This window comes from Colletotrichum acutatum (assembly GCF_030867785.1).
Source record: "Colletotrichum acutatum strain CBS 112980 chromosome Unknown BDZ83scaffold_6, whole genome shotgun sequence".
NCBI classification, from domain to species: Eukaryota; Fungi; Ascomycota; class Sordariomycetes; order Glomerellales; family Glomerellaceae; genus Colletotrichum; species Colletotrichum acutatum.
This window is the reverse complement of record NW_026849000.1, coordinates 339,968-354,091: the sequence shown is the minus strand read 5'-3', so window position 1 is coordinate 354,091 and position 14,124 is coordinate 339,968. Positions and strand designations below refer to the sequence as shown.

General features: G+C 51.8%; 2 protein-coding genes across 2 annotated transcripts; both read right to left on the bottom strand.

The window, feature by feature from the left end:
• Nucleotides 1–2,410: 2,410 nt before the first annotated feature.
• On the bottom strand, nt 2,411–4,375 carry BDZ83DRAFT_374208 (tRNA splicing endonuclease subunit). Its single transcript, XM_060502666.1, has 2 exons — nt 4,353–4,375; nt 2,411–4,277 (listed from the first exon to the last, which is right to left on the bottom strand). Exon 2 carries the CDS (start codon nt 4,038–4,040, stop codon nt 2,586–2,588), a length of 1,455 nt encoding a protein of 484 aa, XP_060370601.1. The 5' UTR covers nt 4,041–4,277; nt 4,353–4,375; the 3' UTR covers nt 2,411–2,585.
• Nucleotides 4,376–8,913: 4,538 nt separating this feature from the next.
• On the bottom strand, nt 8,914–9,912 carry BDZ83DRAFT_747325 (uncharacterized protein; the record flags this gene model as incomplete). Its single annotated transcript, XM_060513418.1, has 1 exon — nt 8,914–9,912. One exon carries the CDS (start codon nt 9,910–9,912, stop codon nt 8,914–8,916), a length of 999 nt encoding a protein of 332 aa, XP_060370600.1.
• Between the last annotated feature and the right edge of the window lie 4,212 nt (nt 9,913–14,124).

Below are 14,124 nucleotides of genomic sequence, written 5' to 3'. Positions count from 1 at the left end.
CATTTTCTTGTGCATTTCTCACACAATGTCCTTTTTGTCGCCTACCATCACTGCAGTCATCGTTTGCCGCCCTTCATTTCATTTTCTGTATCCCGTGCATGAAGCTGTGCGGTCAACTTCAGAGTTAGGTTTGCGACAATTTCCGCAGCGCGCCCTGCCGAAGGTTTCTTCTCCAAGTTGACAACTCAGGCAAGGTACCGCACGTCAACCGAGCACCAGCACCAACAAGGCAACTGACATGCGGGTAAATGGTGAGATTGGTTTATTTGATCACCTCATCGTTCACCCGCATGACCTTCTTCGCCAACAACACACACCTTGATAGCCGCGAGATACTCTCTTCTTCGTTGCACGCACTTTCCATGAACACGGTAGGTAGCAATGGATACGGGCAGCTGACGAACCGTACCTGGCAGGTCCTTTCATTTCATCGCCTTCCACGCTGCTGCTTCTAATGCAGCCTAAACTTTCAAATGCCGCATCTGCAAGTACTCCCTCCATAGGAAGTACTCGATACTCGAACAATTGACGAGTCGAAAAACGACTGGTCGTCGTACATATGAGAAATGCACGCCCAATGAAACTCAAAAAAGAACGTGCTGTACGGACACTCGTCCGTACTCTGTGGGCTTTCCCTTCCTGGTCACGTCAACAGGGGTTGAACGGGCCCTCCAGTCCTGTGGTTATATCCCCGTCGTCAATCCTGATCTCCCATGCAGGTTGGCAGCCAACTCCAACTAAACCCCGGCCAACTCTTACCCCTCAGTTGACGCATGAGCGCATCTTTTCTCACCGCGATGACAATTGTTGTTGGCAAAGAGTTTTTTTTTTTTTTTTTTTTTTTTTTCGCGCATACATGGTCCAGCTCTTTCTTATGGGTAGCCTTTTGAGGGGATTTTGAACACATGGAAAGTTAGACCCCCGTCCCAAGCTCACAACATCTTGGCTGAACACCGTACGGAGTCGTCAAAGGTACGGTACTCGCCGAAATGACCCCCATGGTCGCGCGCAACCTAAACTGATGGATGGCATTCCGACCCCTGCCCTTCCATGCATTTCAATCTTCCCTCGTCCTCCCCTTTCATCCACTTCACGCCTTGCGCATTTTTGCCATGTGATTACGGATACAGGCAGGTCATTCAGCCTTCCAAGAGAGAAATGGAAAGAACCAAAACCAAAACCAAATCTCCCCACAATCCCGTCGGCGTCCGTACTTTGGAAGAAAGCTCAGCCGGCGGTCGGCGCCGGCGCTGACCGACTTCTCGCCAAATAAGTCGCATATTGGCCGGTTCTCTCAGGTGAAAGCCTACAGCGTTATGATATCGGCACTTCGTACGGCCGCCTTCCTGATTCGCAGCTCTATGCATTTTCCGTGAATGCCCCCCCCTCCCCTCTGTAACTATAGTAAGCATCGAGCCACTGACAACATTTTTTCTGCTCTGTGGGTACACTAGTTCAAGAGGGCAGGTTCCTGGGATTGTGGACTTTTCTCAGGCTGTAGGTTTTCGTCGTAGGTGCCGACGAAAAACGTTTGTCCTTGACATATGTAGCCGCACGTAATCGAATATCGCGAACATAACTTGCTTCCGACGACGACAGCCGTCCAAGATACTCTGCGTTATTGCAATCTCCGCAAAGAACATGATTCCCCAACCCGCACTACACGCTACAGGCGCGGGTTCCGCGCACCCAAGGACTCCGCGGCCGTATTTTTGGGCGAGTTTCATTGCGTTAGAGTTTATGAATGATTAGAACGAATTTCCATGGCCATGGCAAGAGTCACGATATTACTTCAAAAAAGTCTACACGGATACAGAATAGGATAGTTAGTATAGCTGAGGCAGGTTACGGACAGCCCTAGAAGTTTAGTTTGAAATTAACTCGAGTCACTCCTCCGTACGGAGTACTGGCAGCCTCAAAGGCAACGAGCGTTGCAAGTCCCTAAGCCCCCCCGAAGCATGACTCATTTCGGCGACTTGTTTACAACTAACTACCTGAAGGACACGTCTTGGCTTGTTCTCTTGCTGCCTACGGGTACATGGCTGGCGTGAATACACACCTTTGCTGGTAACAACATGTCCTTCCCGGTGATGAGCGATGTCAGACTTTTCCCCTCGTACGGGCTTTTGTTATACTCTATAGAAAGAATGGGTATTTTGGGGGCGGGAAGGGAGAAAAAGTCTATGTTGTGGATTCTGGGGTTGGTTGTAGAGCTGTCGTAACTAGTCGTCAGCATAGCCTCTATAGTAAGTGCCAGCAGTTTGGGATTCCCAGAAAACACTTCAACGTTTGATGAAGCTGGGGCGATTAGAATATCGTGAGTGTGAACCCGGTATTAGACAATCCTTTCATTTCATCATTGAACGGTAAGGCCGTGCTGATGAGGGGGAGGGTATCTATCAACCACTGGCGGCGATCATCACGAGCCGCAAGCCGTGAGGCTTCTCTAATTGTACTCCATTCTATACGTGCCTCAATAGTCTTGGGAGGTATCCGTCCCAGAGTTCGCCCGCCCCGCCTCGAGAGCCTCTCTTTCTCCCTAGCCCGTGCCGCAACATCAAATTTCCGTATTGAGCGGCAATCATTCACCGACCCCGACCCCGTCCCCTGCCTCCTCCCCTTCCACGTCCACCCCTCCCACCCCTCTTCCCGCCTCGAAACCCACCCCGGTTGTCAAATCTCTCGTAGAGCCTCTCCTCTCCAAACGCAGCCTGTCCGAACCTCATAAAGTTGACCAAGCCGCGATCCACGACGGCGACGAGAACGTTGCGGTAACCGTGCCTCAGGCGCTGGTACAGCCTTCCTGGTCCGCCCATCAAGACAGGGTCGGGCGCGTCGTACGGTGTCGAGTCGAGTAGCGCTGAAATCTCTTCAAAATCCGGGATCGCGTCGTCGCGCGCGTCAACGACAGCGATGCGGATGTCTGGCGGCGGAAGGTCCGTCACGCGGAGGTTGGGATGCTTCGAAGGCTTCCAGACGTGCCAATGGATCTTGTACGGGTCCTCGGCCTGCTTGCGCTCCTGCGGTGCGGGCGACGGCTGGTAACGGGACAGAAGCTCGAGTTGTTTGTAGACGACGCTGTATCGTCGGTAGACGCCCGGCTTGACGAGGGGTCCGTAGGGCGGTGGTGTTGCGGGCGCCGCTACTGGTCTCTGAAGGAGCGAGACAAGCCACTGCCACAGTGATTTCTGCGGTGCTTCGGATGTAGGCGTAGGTTCTGCAGTTTCTGGCGGTACACGTTGGACGTAGTATCCCAGCCGTCTGAGGTGTGAGTAGACTTGGTATTTCGGAAGTGATATCTTGCCCCTTTCGCCGTCCAGTCCGATGAAGAATGAGTAGGCGGCTTGTAAGCTCAAGGGTACGCCAACGTCGAACTCGTCGTCTGGTTCTGCGTCTTCGGGATCGGTCTGCTCTTCAGCGGGCTTCGTCTCCGTCGGCGGCAGAATCTCCTCGAGCTCGCGATATGGCCACCAAAGCTCCAAGCTACCCCTCTCAACGAGGAACAGCGCCTCCTCGGGTAATAACCACAGCTTTCCCAACGCCGGTCTTGGCGTCTTGAGTCCTCGAATCACTCTGCCCATAGACCTCGCCTGCGGACCTTTCAGCTCCTCCACGACAACAACCCTCTCCTTGGCGTAGATCGGCCTCGTCTCGGTCATAAATTCTTGCAGATACTCAGGCTTCGCCAACCCGGATGTGTCCCCATCCTCGATGGCCTCCATGATCTCGGGCCAGTAGTCCTGGAAATACCAGCCCTTGCTCCATGTATCCCTGTGCACCCTCGTATATCCCAGCACCTCCTCAATGACCTGCCTGCTCGTCTCCAGCGCATTTTCCTGGGCTTTTGTGCCGTGCGACTCAAAGTCCTTTTGACCTTTGCGGACGGCTTGCGAGGCGACACCCTTCTTGTTGAACATGGATGCAAAGAGTCGCATGTCGAAGAGACCTTCATCCTCGGCTTCGTCGCCTGCGCCCGAGTCATTGTTGAGCTGCGCCGCGGCTGGCGCCGCGGTGGGATTGTCGTCGTCGTCGAGGGGCATTATTCTCTTCTTTTGGCAGGCGCTTCGATTTCTGTTTGATTGCTTCCATAGACTGTGGCTTTCTTTCCTTTTCTCTCTCGGATCCGCGATCGATCGGTTTCCAACCTCGTTTTATGGTCGGCGCTATGTCGAATTATTATGTAGTTCGGGCTGATGTTATAGGTAGGTCGAGTGCGTCTCGGTGTGAGTCTTGGTTGGGAAGGATCGCTTCAGTGGGGGGGAAAAAATTGGGTAAAGCTGCAGAAGGAGCTTGTGAGCTTTGGCCAATTAGAGGTGTGCTGGGGTGTGCTGGGGTGTGCAATCGAAACCAACCGAAAAGTCGAATAGATGTTCATACCGTTAATGGTGAGGAAGAATAAGTAAAATTGCAATTGCACCGTAGCATGATGCCTTAGCAAGTCAACTATACTCATTCTGCATTGTGAGGATCGTTACATCGGTGATGAGTCGGACCCGACCTATGACCCGCCCATAGATGGATGCACTGTTGTCTGGCACCGCGTGTAGGTAAACGTCTACATGCGCTCGTTGCGCGCTGTGGCATGGAGATTCTAAGTGCGTCAGCTAGCCAGCGATGTACCATAATTGGATCGGCTATCAGTGTTGTATGAGTGAAATCCGGGCGTGTTCATTGTCTTTGGTCGAAGCGCTCCTTGAGATAGTGTTTCTCCACTTAGCTTGCCGTCTCTCTGACCATTGAAAGCCGCTCCGATATCTTCCTCTGTCAGCCCAATTCTCTACCATTTCTGCTCAGGAGGAAATTGATAGCAGGAAGCAGAGGCTGGATAGAAGAACAGCTCTGTCGCGGGGAAAGGTTCATTCCCGCGTGATGTGGACGCCAAAATAAGGGAATCTTGTCGGATTTCTTCGTGTCGGCTCGATTAGGAGCGAGGGTTTCCAGAAATGACTAGGTGAGAGGCAAAAGAGGAGCGAAAAATTGCGTTGGGCTTCAGACTGGCTCCGTCTGGTCCTTCTCCAGAAGCATCCCACCTGATAATAGCCTTCCGAGTTCTCACGTAGGCGAAGTGACCCGGAAAAGGACGGTCCGACAACAGAAGCAGGCTTGCCTTAGAAACCTGCACGACGGCCCCGTTTGACAGACTGATGGTCTATTCATCGAAGTTGAGGGAGTTGACCCAGGGACTGTCGCCGGTGGTGCGCATGGGGAGCGGGCGCCAGTGTTACCGGTGAGCAGAGTGTTGGCAATGAAGACGAGGGAGGGTATCGGTGATGAGGGTTAAGGCGGTCGGTAGGGTGTAGTAGCTTGGCTAAGGGATGGTGCCTGATGTTGAGTCCTCAACGTCGTACTTTTTCCGAAAAAGTCGCTTTTGTTGGTCATGTGTGTGTCGCTTGTGTAGATCTGAAATTGCCGGTGATTTTCATTTCCTCTTCTCTACCCCAGGAGGTTCCAGAAGGGAGCCGAAGAAAGACAAGACAGTGTGTGCAGATGCCGCATCTGCTCATACGCCTCCCTCTTTGATGTTGTTTTTTGCATTCTGCGAACTAGAAGTCATCAGCACTCGGTAACCATTGGGTGCCACGGATTGAGAAGAACCAAGCGACTTCACTTGTTCGCGGAGAACTTACTATGTTTGTGATTTGTTATGAGTCTCAGGTAGGTCGCCTACCTGGGGCAGTTTAGGGTCATGTCCAGGACCATACCGGCATTGATTCTGTTTGCTAGAAGCCAGGGATCATCTTCCTAGAGCATAGGTTTGTTGACCAAGAGTCCGATGTGGATGGGATCCGAGGCACAGGTCCTGACGAGAGCTGCGAAGTTCTCGTAACGGCTGCCAAGGATTGCGACTTTCTTGATCATCCAAGCTTCTTCACGACGCTTCATGGAAGCGCGATGGCGATTGGAAGTATGAGATTAGGCCGAAATATATTGTTAGATTCATGTACAGGTGAATAACGTCAAGAATAGAATTCTAAGCTTACTGTAAGACCATGCTTCTTTGCCTGGTCGTCTCCAAGGATAATCAGAGGACGCGCTTGGTCAGAGGCTACGCCGAAATGCTGTTAGCTTTGCTGCAAATTATCAAAGGGAACCCCAGATCCATACCTTGACATGGCGTCGGTGCGAATCCGTTCTACCTATGGCGGCGTCGCTATCGGATTCTTCGGCAACGGTTATCTTGTTTTCCATTCTTGACGATCAGCAACGAGCAAAAAATTTGGCGAGCCCAGAAGATGGCAACACAAGACAGTAGCGAGTCGAGTCGAAGAAGAGGGGAGATCCGCCAGCCCGAAAGCGTGAACCCGTCCACGCGAGGGAGATCATGCCTCGGATTGCAAGTGCTCCCAGAGAGATTTTGGGGGAAAGAACAGACTTGCCTCGACCGCGATGATGGGAAGGTCAAAAAGGCGAGGTCGAAATTCCCGTGACGCGCGGAGCAGGTGATAAGTCGAAGGTGAGCATACGGAAAGAAAAGTAGAATGGGAAAGGCAGGGAGGAGTAGCAACCAAACCACACAGACAGAGGTTGGAGAAGAGAGACTGCAAATTTTCTGAAGAAAAGTGAAAGCTGAGGAAAGAATAACATGAAGAGGGGAAAAAGAGAAGAGTAGGAAGGTGAAGGGTGCAAGAGGGCAGGAGGTGCCGGGCAACTCAAGGCAAGAAGGAGGAGTAGTTCCGAAATATTTGACACCCTCACCACTGACTTGAAGATGCCTTGAATCACGTGGTAGAAATATCTTTTTGTCTCGCTTATCTATTGACGCCTATCCGTCTCTCTAAATAACTGGATGCCTTGGTATCTTGGGTTTCTAGCCAGGTAGCTAAGTAGCTACCTTGTGAGAAATGCACTTTGGTTTACAGGTAACATCCACTCATCAACCTTCGTCATGGCCAAGAACCTCTCAGTCAGACTACAAGTATGAACAGTATCGGGCTGACAGAATCTTACTCTTACAACTCTTACTCAAATCGGTGGTTCTAGCTTGACTTGTCAAAGATTTCTTTCTTAGAAGTGAATCGTGAGCTCTGTCCAAAGAGAGGGCAACGGATGGATCGGCCTCCGCGACGGCAGACACCTTCTCATCCATTCAACCAATATTGCGCGAATCAGCACTACCAAACACTCCTCCAGCAGATGATCCTGGCGATATTTCACTCCTAATAGGCGGGATGACTTTCTATGTACTTGTCCTCGAGGCGAGCACGCTAATGGCATCGAGGTGGGTAATGTCCACATGCGCGCTTCCTGATGGTTATAGAACCAAAAAACGAATAGTTGATACGATGTGACGAAAAACCAACCTTTACTACCTGATGACCTTCAACTCTCACCAAAACCCGTTCAGCGACTGTTTTCGTCTCTAACTGCCTAGCATTCGCCGCTTCCACTCGCCATTCTAAATCTCGGAACAATTGCACACTTCTGCTGCGTCCAACCGGTATACTACAACTTGACTAGACACGAGATGCTTCTATATTTACTATTGAAAAGGAAGCAACTCTTCTGCACTACGTTTCAATCCTTACCGAGGCAAGCCACGGGCACCAAAGACATCCGCGCACCCTTCTCACCATCATCGCCGGAAACTATCTCTCGCTGTGCCACGAAGATAATTATGCTTTTTCAACAAAGACAAAAATCGAGACTGAAGAAAAGGTGAAGACTATTCTGCCACCCACAATATGTCGTCTCTTAGAGAGAAAATTGACATTGAGGCGACTTTCAAGGATCACCTTGCTTTCACCATCGACCTTGAAGCGTTCAACGATAGCACGAGCTCTCGCCTAGAATGTTGAAGAGCAACGTTCGCACTAGCTTCTCTTCTGAGAAGCCCAGGGATGATAGCAAAAGAATAACGACAGCAGTCAACAACCCATGGTTCGCTGCCGGCCAGGAGTCATTCCACCAGCCGATTGCGGGCAAAGCCCAGCAGAAGAGGCTCTGCAGAGTGCTTTACAAACATAGCGTAAGACTCAGATAATAGTGACTAGTCGCATACTTAGTCATTCGGATTGGGTAGTTGGACCTCGGAAGCGAGGCGGCCATCGAAAGAAGCAAAAGAATCCGGGCTGCTCGGGGATCAAAGGTTCAAAAGTTTACGGCAGGATCGTTGAGGGAGATGAACACACTCAGCTTTATCAATAAGGACAAGACTCAAAGCTTGAAAGGCGTCCTGTTTGGGCTGGCGCTCTGACAAAGAGTCCTGCACTAATATCGTCGCCCACCATCCGCTCCAAACCGCAGGGCCTCACATCGTGAGAAACGAGCCACCCAAAACACCAAAAACATACAACACCAGGTATTCGCTGGTCGTCACCGACCCAACTACTAATCCGGCCCTCATTGGCTTGTCTATGGGAGAGCGGACGGGATCCCGAATTTTCCAATGGGTATGGTCGTATGTGGTGGAATAAGGGCATCGTGATGTAAATGTTGGCATGTAGAACCGTGGCAGACTTAACAGGCTCCATGGGCCGCACACAAGGATAGACGAATAGTATGATCTCAGTCTGAGATACGAATTATAGCTTCAAAACCATGTTTTTTTATTCAGAAAAAGTCGTGGAATTGTGGCATGGGTGAGCGATTCCCGATCAAGAGAGGTGTCAAACTTCACTTCCATGTCTGACGAGAAATATGTGTTCGCATAATACCGAATCCCATTCGAGATATACATTGCTAGATACGAACTAAATGACAACATATAGCGTAACAAGACGTATCTCATACAGTTAACAACGCCATGTCGAGATCTCATTCTAGCTACCGATCAGCCAGCTGATCAAGACCAGAACCACGCGTGATCGTAAAGGTCCACCTCCCATCGCAATGACATACCAACACGGAAATCGAGGGAGGTTACCTCAAAAAACTTATCTTTCACATCATATCATTATCGATAACATCATAGACTCAGTACCGCCCGCCTATCCTCTCCAGATCCTCCTCCTCCAACACGGGACTATTCACACTCCCGCCCCCCTTTTGCACCGAACTCGTCCCAACACCCGTCCCACCACCTCCGATACTCCAGCTTCCCCAGCTATTCCTCTCCCGCCACTCTCTCGCACACGTCTCCGTCAACTCGCACAAGTCCCTCGACTCCTTCTCCAGCATCACGCCCCGCGCCGGATTCCGAGGAGGAATCCACCCGTTGCTGACAGCGGCGCTGACGCTATCGAAACTACCACCTCGTTTCTGCTGTTGCTGTTGCTGCTGTAATTGCTGAAGAAGCAACTTTTTGTGAAAGGACACGGGACTCGTGGGGCTCCCAGGCGGTGCCGGAGGAAGCGAGCGAGCCGGTGGGGGACCAGGACACACCAGATCCGGTATCAGCAGCGGTTTCTCGTGAGGCCTCGGAGGCCGCATTGGCCACGAATAGGGCACGAGGTGCGGAAATATGCTTGAGACGTTGGATACGGTGGTGGCGGTGCGACTGCTCGCCGCGCTGCTCATGCTCGACGTCTTTCCGGAGTATCGGGGCCCGCCGCTGGTGCCTTGGCCGAATGTACTCTGTGGCGGCGGCGGAGAAACGCGGTAGTATGGCTTCGTGGAGCGGTCATATTTCGGAGGGACTCTGTTGGCTGCTATGGGCGTGGGTGTCGAGATGAGAGACGGCGAGAAGATGCCTGCCTTCTCGACCGAGGCGCCGAGGGGAGTTCCTGGGATGGAGACGCTGATGTTGATGCTCGGCCTCTCAGGATTCCCGTGGGTGGAAAGCAGCCTTCGTTGCTGCAGGCGGGGCGGGGGCGTCAAAGGCGTACGAATGCCTTCGCGTATGGCGTATAGGGGACCTGAAAGGGGCGTAGGGGATGTGTCTGGTCGAGGGTTCGGGTGTCCGATCTCGCTCTTTAGGCTGTGGTCGTAGTCGTCTCGTGAGCGACGGCGAAACAGACATATCACGAAGGCCATTATGGCGAGAAACGCTATGGTACACGACGTGCCGATGGCGACTTTGGTCCCCGTGTGTAGCCCTTCTTGTCGGTGGCTTTGAGACTGATTCGCAAGTGGAATGAACGTTGTTGGGGTTGCTGTTGTTGAAGCTGTTGAGCGTGTCGACGATTTGGAGGCCGACGATACAGTCGATGATGCAGTCGATGGCATGACTTCCGGCGGGACCGTGGCCATTATCCCAAAACCCGTGAAAATTGGTTCTTGCCCTCTCGAATCCGTCTTGTACAACGGCCTCATGTCCGTGTTGATAAGCGGTCCGTTCAACGATATCGGACAGATGGAGTCATCTGGGGGAGGGCCTGGGTCTTTAATTACTGGTGCAAAGATACTGTGCTCCAAACTCAGTTAAGAATGGTAAAACTTGAGAGGGGTCGACTTACCCTTGACATACATTAATGACCAGATTCACGCTGGCTGAGCTAGAGTCAGAAGCCATAAGACGACACGATGAAAAATGCTGTCTCTATACTCACGATCCTGTCCCAGCTCTGGCTTCCCACTCAAATGAACCCCGCATTCCGTCGCGTCACAGCAATATAATTCCCATAAAATGTTCTTCGCGTCATCGTTGTCCGCTAGCAGATGCTTGCAAACCTCATTGTACCTTGATCCATTAAAGCCAGGTACCACTCTTGCCAGGACCTGGGCTCGACACTCCTCGATGCATTTCTGCGGATCCGAAACATTGCTCGCCACCGATTCCCATGTCTCCTCTCTATTTTCCAGCTCCGGCTGATCGTCTTCCCTCGATTCCATGGTCGATGGATGAACCCCAGTCCAGCAGGGCTGTGATGAACGGCAAGGCGGATTTGGACTTCGTCTTGGGTGAGTGTAACCGTAAGTATAGTGTCGAGTGAGTTCGTGGATGAGAGGCTTTCAGGTTAAGTGACACAAATGGCCACTCTCTCAAGTGCAGCTCAGCTGAGGTTCAGAAGGCTCCTTGCGTGAATGGTCTTGGAAAATGTGGGAGTGATGATGCATGGCATCAAGTTGGCAGGGCCCAAATGCAAAACTTGACGAGGCGCTCGCAAATTCAGAAAGACGTCCTCATCGTCGATATATACCATGTCCACCTCTAGACATCCCGGACAGCTCGCAAGGGAGGCTCAGTGAAGTTGAGAGGCAGGACAAGGGGTCGGGAGGGACTTGTCAAGCATCACCGTGGTGGCTACACCGCACTGTATCTGTCCGCTCCCGAGCTACATGGTCTTTCGTATGTAGTCAACGTCGTACAGACTACAGAGGTTGTTGGAAGAGAGGAAAAATGCACGCACCCGAGTGGCCCGCAACCATGTTGGAGAGAGTAAGCCAGGACTTGAACAATTGACGTAAGTAGGCCGTGAACCCGCCGCAAATAGAAACTCAAGAAAAGGTCTATTGGTTTGGAGAGCAGAGGCTTGGATTTCCGCATTGCTCACTAGCTTCGAGATCCTTACCTCCGCGATGTGCGTGTTTAAAGATCCTGCATCAACAAGGGGAAGTGGGGAGCTGATATTCTCATGAAGAGAAGCGATCCCGTTTCGGTGTCCACCAGAGCTCGTATTTCTCAAGTCTCTCAGAAGGACGTTCCGCTCGTCGAGATGCCACCCGAGGGTCTCTCACCTCATTTCGTTCACCGGGTTCAGTCCTGGAACAAAAGATGCTCATAGATTCTGCGATTGGACCTGCATTTACAAGGCTTCTGTGTCACGAACGGCCTTACTTCGCACGAAACTCAACAGGAAGCACCGCGGCAGGGACAGCATTTCGCAACCTCGTCCATGCGGAGGATAGGTACACTAGCAATACGGCAACCAGATCCTCCCGCCCCATCCCCCTTTCCCCTCCTCCCTTGGTCGGCAGTCCTTTTTCGAAGACGGCCCGTTCAAGCCAGCCGACTAGAGTACTAAGCTTATATGGGAATGGGTGTAGCCATCTTTCCTGGCAAAAATGCTTTGCTGCCCGGGACGAGTGCTAGGCGAGGGGTACCACGAACCGGGCCGGAGATCTTCTGGCGGCGTTCGCTGAAGAACACAGACCAAGGTATCACGGGGTCGGGAACCAATGGATTTCCATCGTACGCGAGCTCCCACAGGTTCGTTGTCAGGCTTTCGCGAAGTGCCTTCTAGGATGAGCTAGCGCCGTGGTACTCGTGGTTCAACTTGGATATGTCCTCATTCTTTGCATGTCAATGAACTAGTGGTGACTCTTGATATGTTCGGGTGTCTCGGGTCTGCGAAGGAGGGTATATAGGTCGTAGAGTATCGCACAAGCTTGTTGCCCATGATGGCCCGTCGCGAGTGGCATGGCTTGGCATGGACTACGAAGCCAACATCAGATTTGCAGGAGAGATAGTCTACTGATTTTCTTTCAGTCGAAACCTTTTTCAGAATTGAAAAGGCTGAAAGGAATAAAAGCAATTCCTCATGGGTTAAGCAGCCCAACGCCTTCTAGAAGCCTGGGCATTGCATCGAAACCGGTTGGTTCTCGGGTTAAGACAGTAATTCATGTCTGCAGCCGTTGCACTCGCGTCATATAGACCCTTGCCTTGGCATTGTCTCGGCGCAAATCAATCTACCAGCATCGACACTGAGCAACCAGAGAATTACGCAGCGTGAAACGGAGGTTATGCCTATAAAGTCTAGAGTTGCGAGCGCTACACCAAGTACGACCAGTATTTACTCTGACTCAGCCGCCGGCGAGTTTTACGAGTTCAAATGAAGAAAGAGGTATCAACAAAAGGCAAAAGGGATGATCACCAGCAGATTGTGAATCATGTGCAGGCAGCGACGGCAGCAGTAGAAGCAGCAGTAGAAGCAGCGGCAGAAGCACGGCACAGGTGGGCCAAGGCAGGGTTGTACAACTCGCGTGGGAAAACTTCCGTGACCTCTGCCTAGGAAGCTGAAAAATATAGTTCAACACGAGGGCGAGGAACCAACAGCGATGTCTCATTGGCATAGCGTTGGCATGGCGGCCTATGGCTGTAGACTGATTGTCGAGGGCTGCATGGATTTTCAGAGATATCTGAAGCCATCCGGGGTGGCTGATATGCACTACGGGCGGCCAAGCCTTGGTACTGGAAGGTGTGGCACTTTCGACCTCTGTTCCACACTTATTCTCAGCTTGAACCGAGAGTGGGAGACTCTTCGAAATGTAAGTGCCACTTTGCGCACTCGAGAAGCTGTCGGGAGTCTCCTCAAATTGTCTCATTGCTTTCTCATCACACAATAGAATAGGGGGTCGACAATCAGACTCGGCGTGAAAACTGCGCTGGCTGCTCCTCACAACTTAAGCTGGCTGCCAGGGTACCACATCGGACAATAGCTACATGCTGACGACAGTAGCCTGCGTTTTCTCGATAACAAAATAAATCGTCAAGGTTTGTCAAGAGAACCCAGATCATCCACAACGAAGAACAACAGACCTGGTAAGCCCCTCGAATTTACGTAGACTCGAAGAGAAAGCGCCGATTACTTCGGCCATTTGACTCAATAAGTTAGTTTCGTCCGGATCTGGGGACCCGTGGGAAACAAGGGGCGGTCAGAAGATGGTGCGCCGGCAGCGGGAGGCTGCAGTAAGTCCAACGGATTTTCGTGATGTTTGCTGGCTCAGCTCCGCTCCACCAGGAACGCGTCGAACGTGCCAGTCCTTGATTTGCGGAGAGGGCGTTAGCTGAGCGATGCGTACTTATGCAACCTTCCGTCGAAGGCCTTTTCAAATGGGGCAAGCAAGGCTTCTTAAGAGGCGGTGATTATTCTTGTTGGAGCTGGGGTTGGGAGTCAATTCTCCAAGTATACCGGAATCTGAATATTGCTGCCGTAAGCAGTGCCCTTTGAGATGGAAAACACAGGTGCCTTTTGATGGTAAGGGCGTAGGCACAATGAACTCTGCATAGAATAATGCGCTTCTTCAATCAACTGACATCACAGAGTGTATCTCGCTGTGTCGAACTCTCTAAAATTTCCACTGAGTAGACCGGAGCTAAGAACCCAGGCAATTCGGCAGGTCAGCCGGTAAGTGTGATGCCGTTCCTACCGGGATGTGTCAGCGGCCGGCATTATCGCCCGCAAAATCCGGCCCCATAGCCCCGACTTCGGCCGGAGGAGGTGGCCGAAGCAATCGGGGCGGGGACCACCTGCGAAGAGATGAGCGAATCGATGGCGCCCTAGCCCACAGGGATGACGTAACGCT

What these genes read in the sequence shown, in the direction of transcription:
- BDZ83DRAFT_374208 (XM_060502666.1), bottom strand. Translation starts at nt 4,040, where the DNA reads ATGCCCCTCGACGACGACGACAATCCCACCGCGGCGCCAGCCGCGGCG.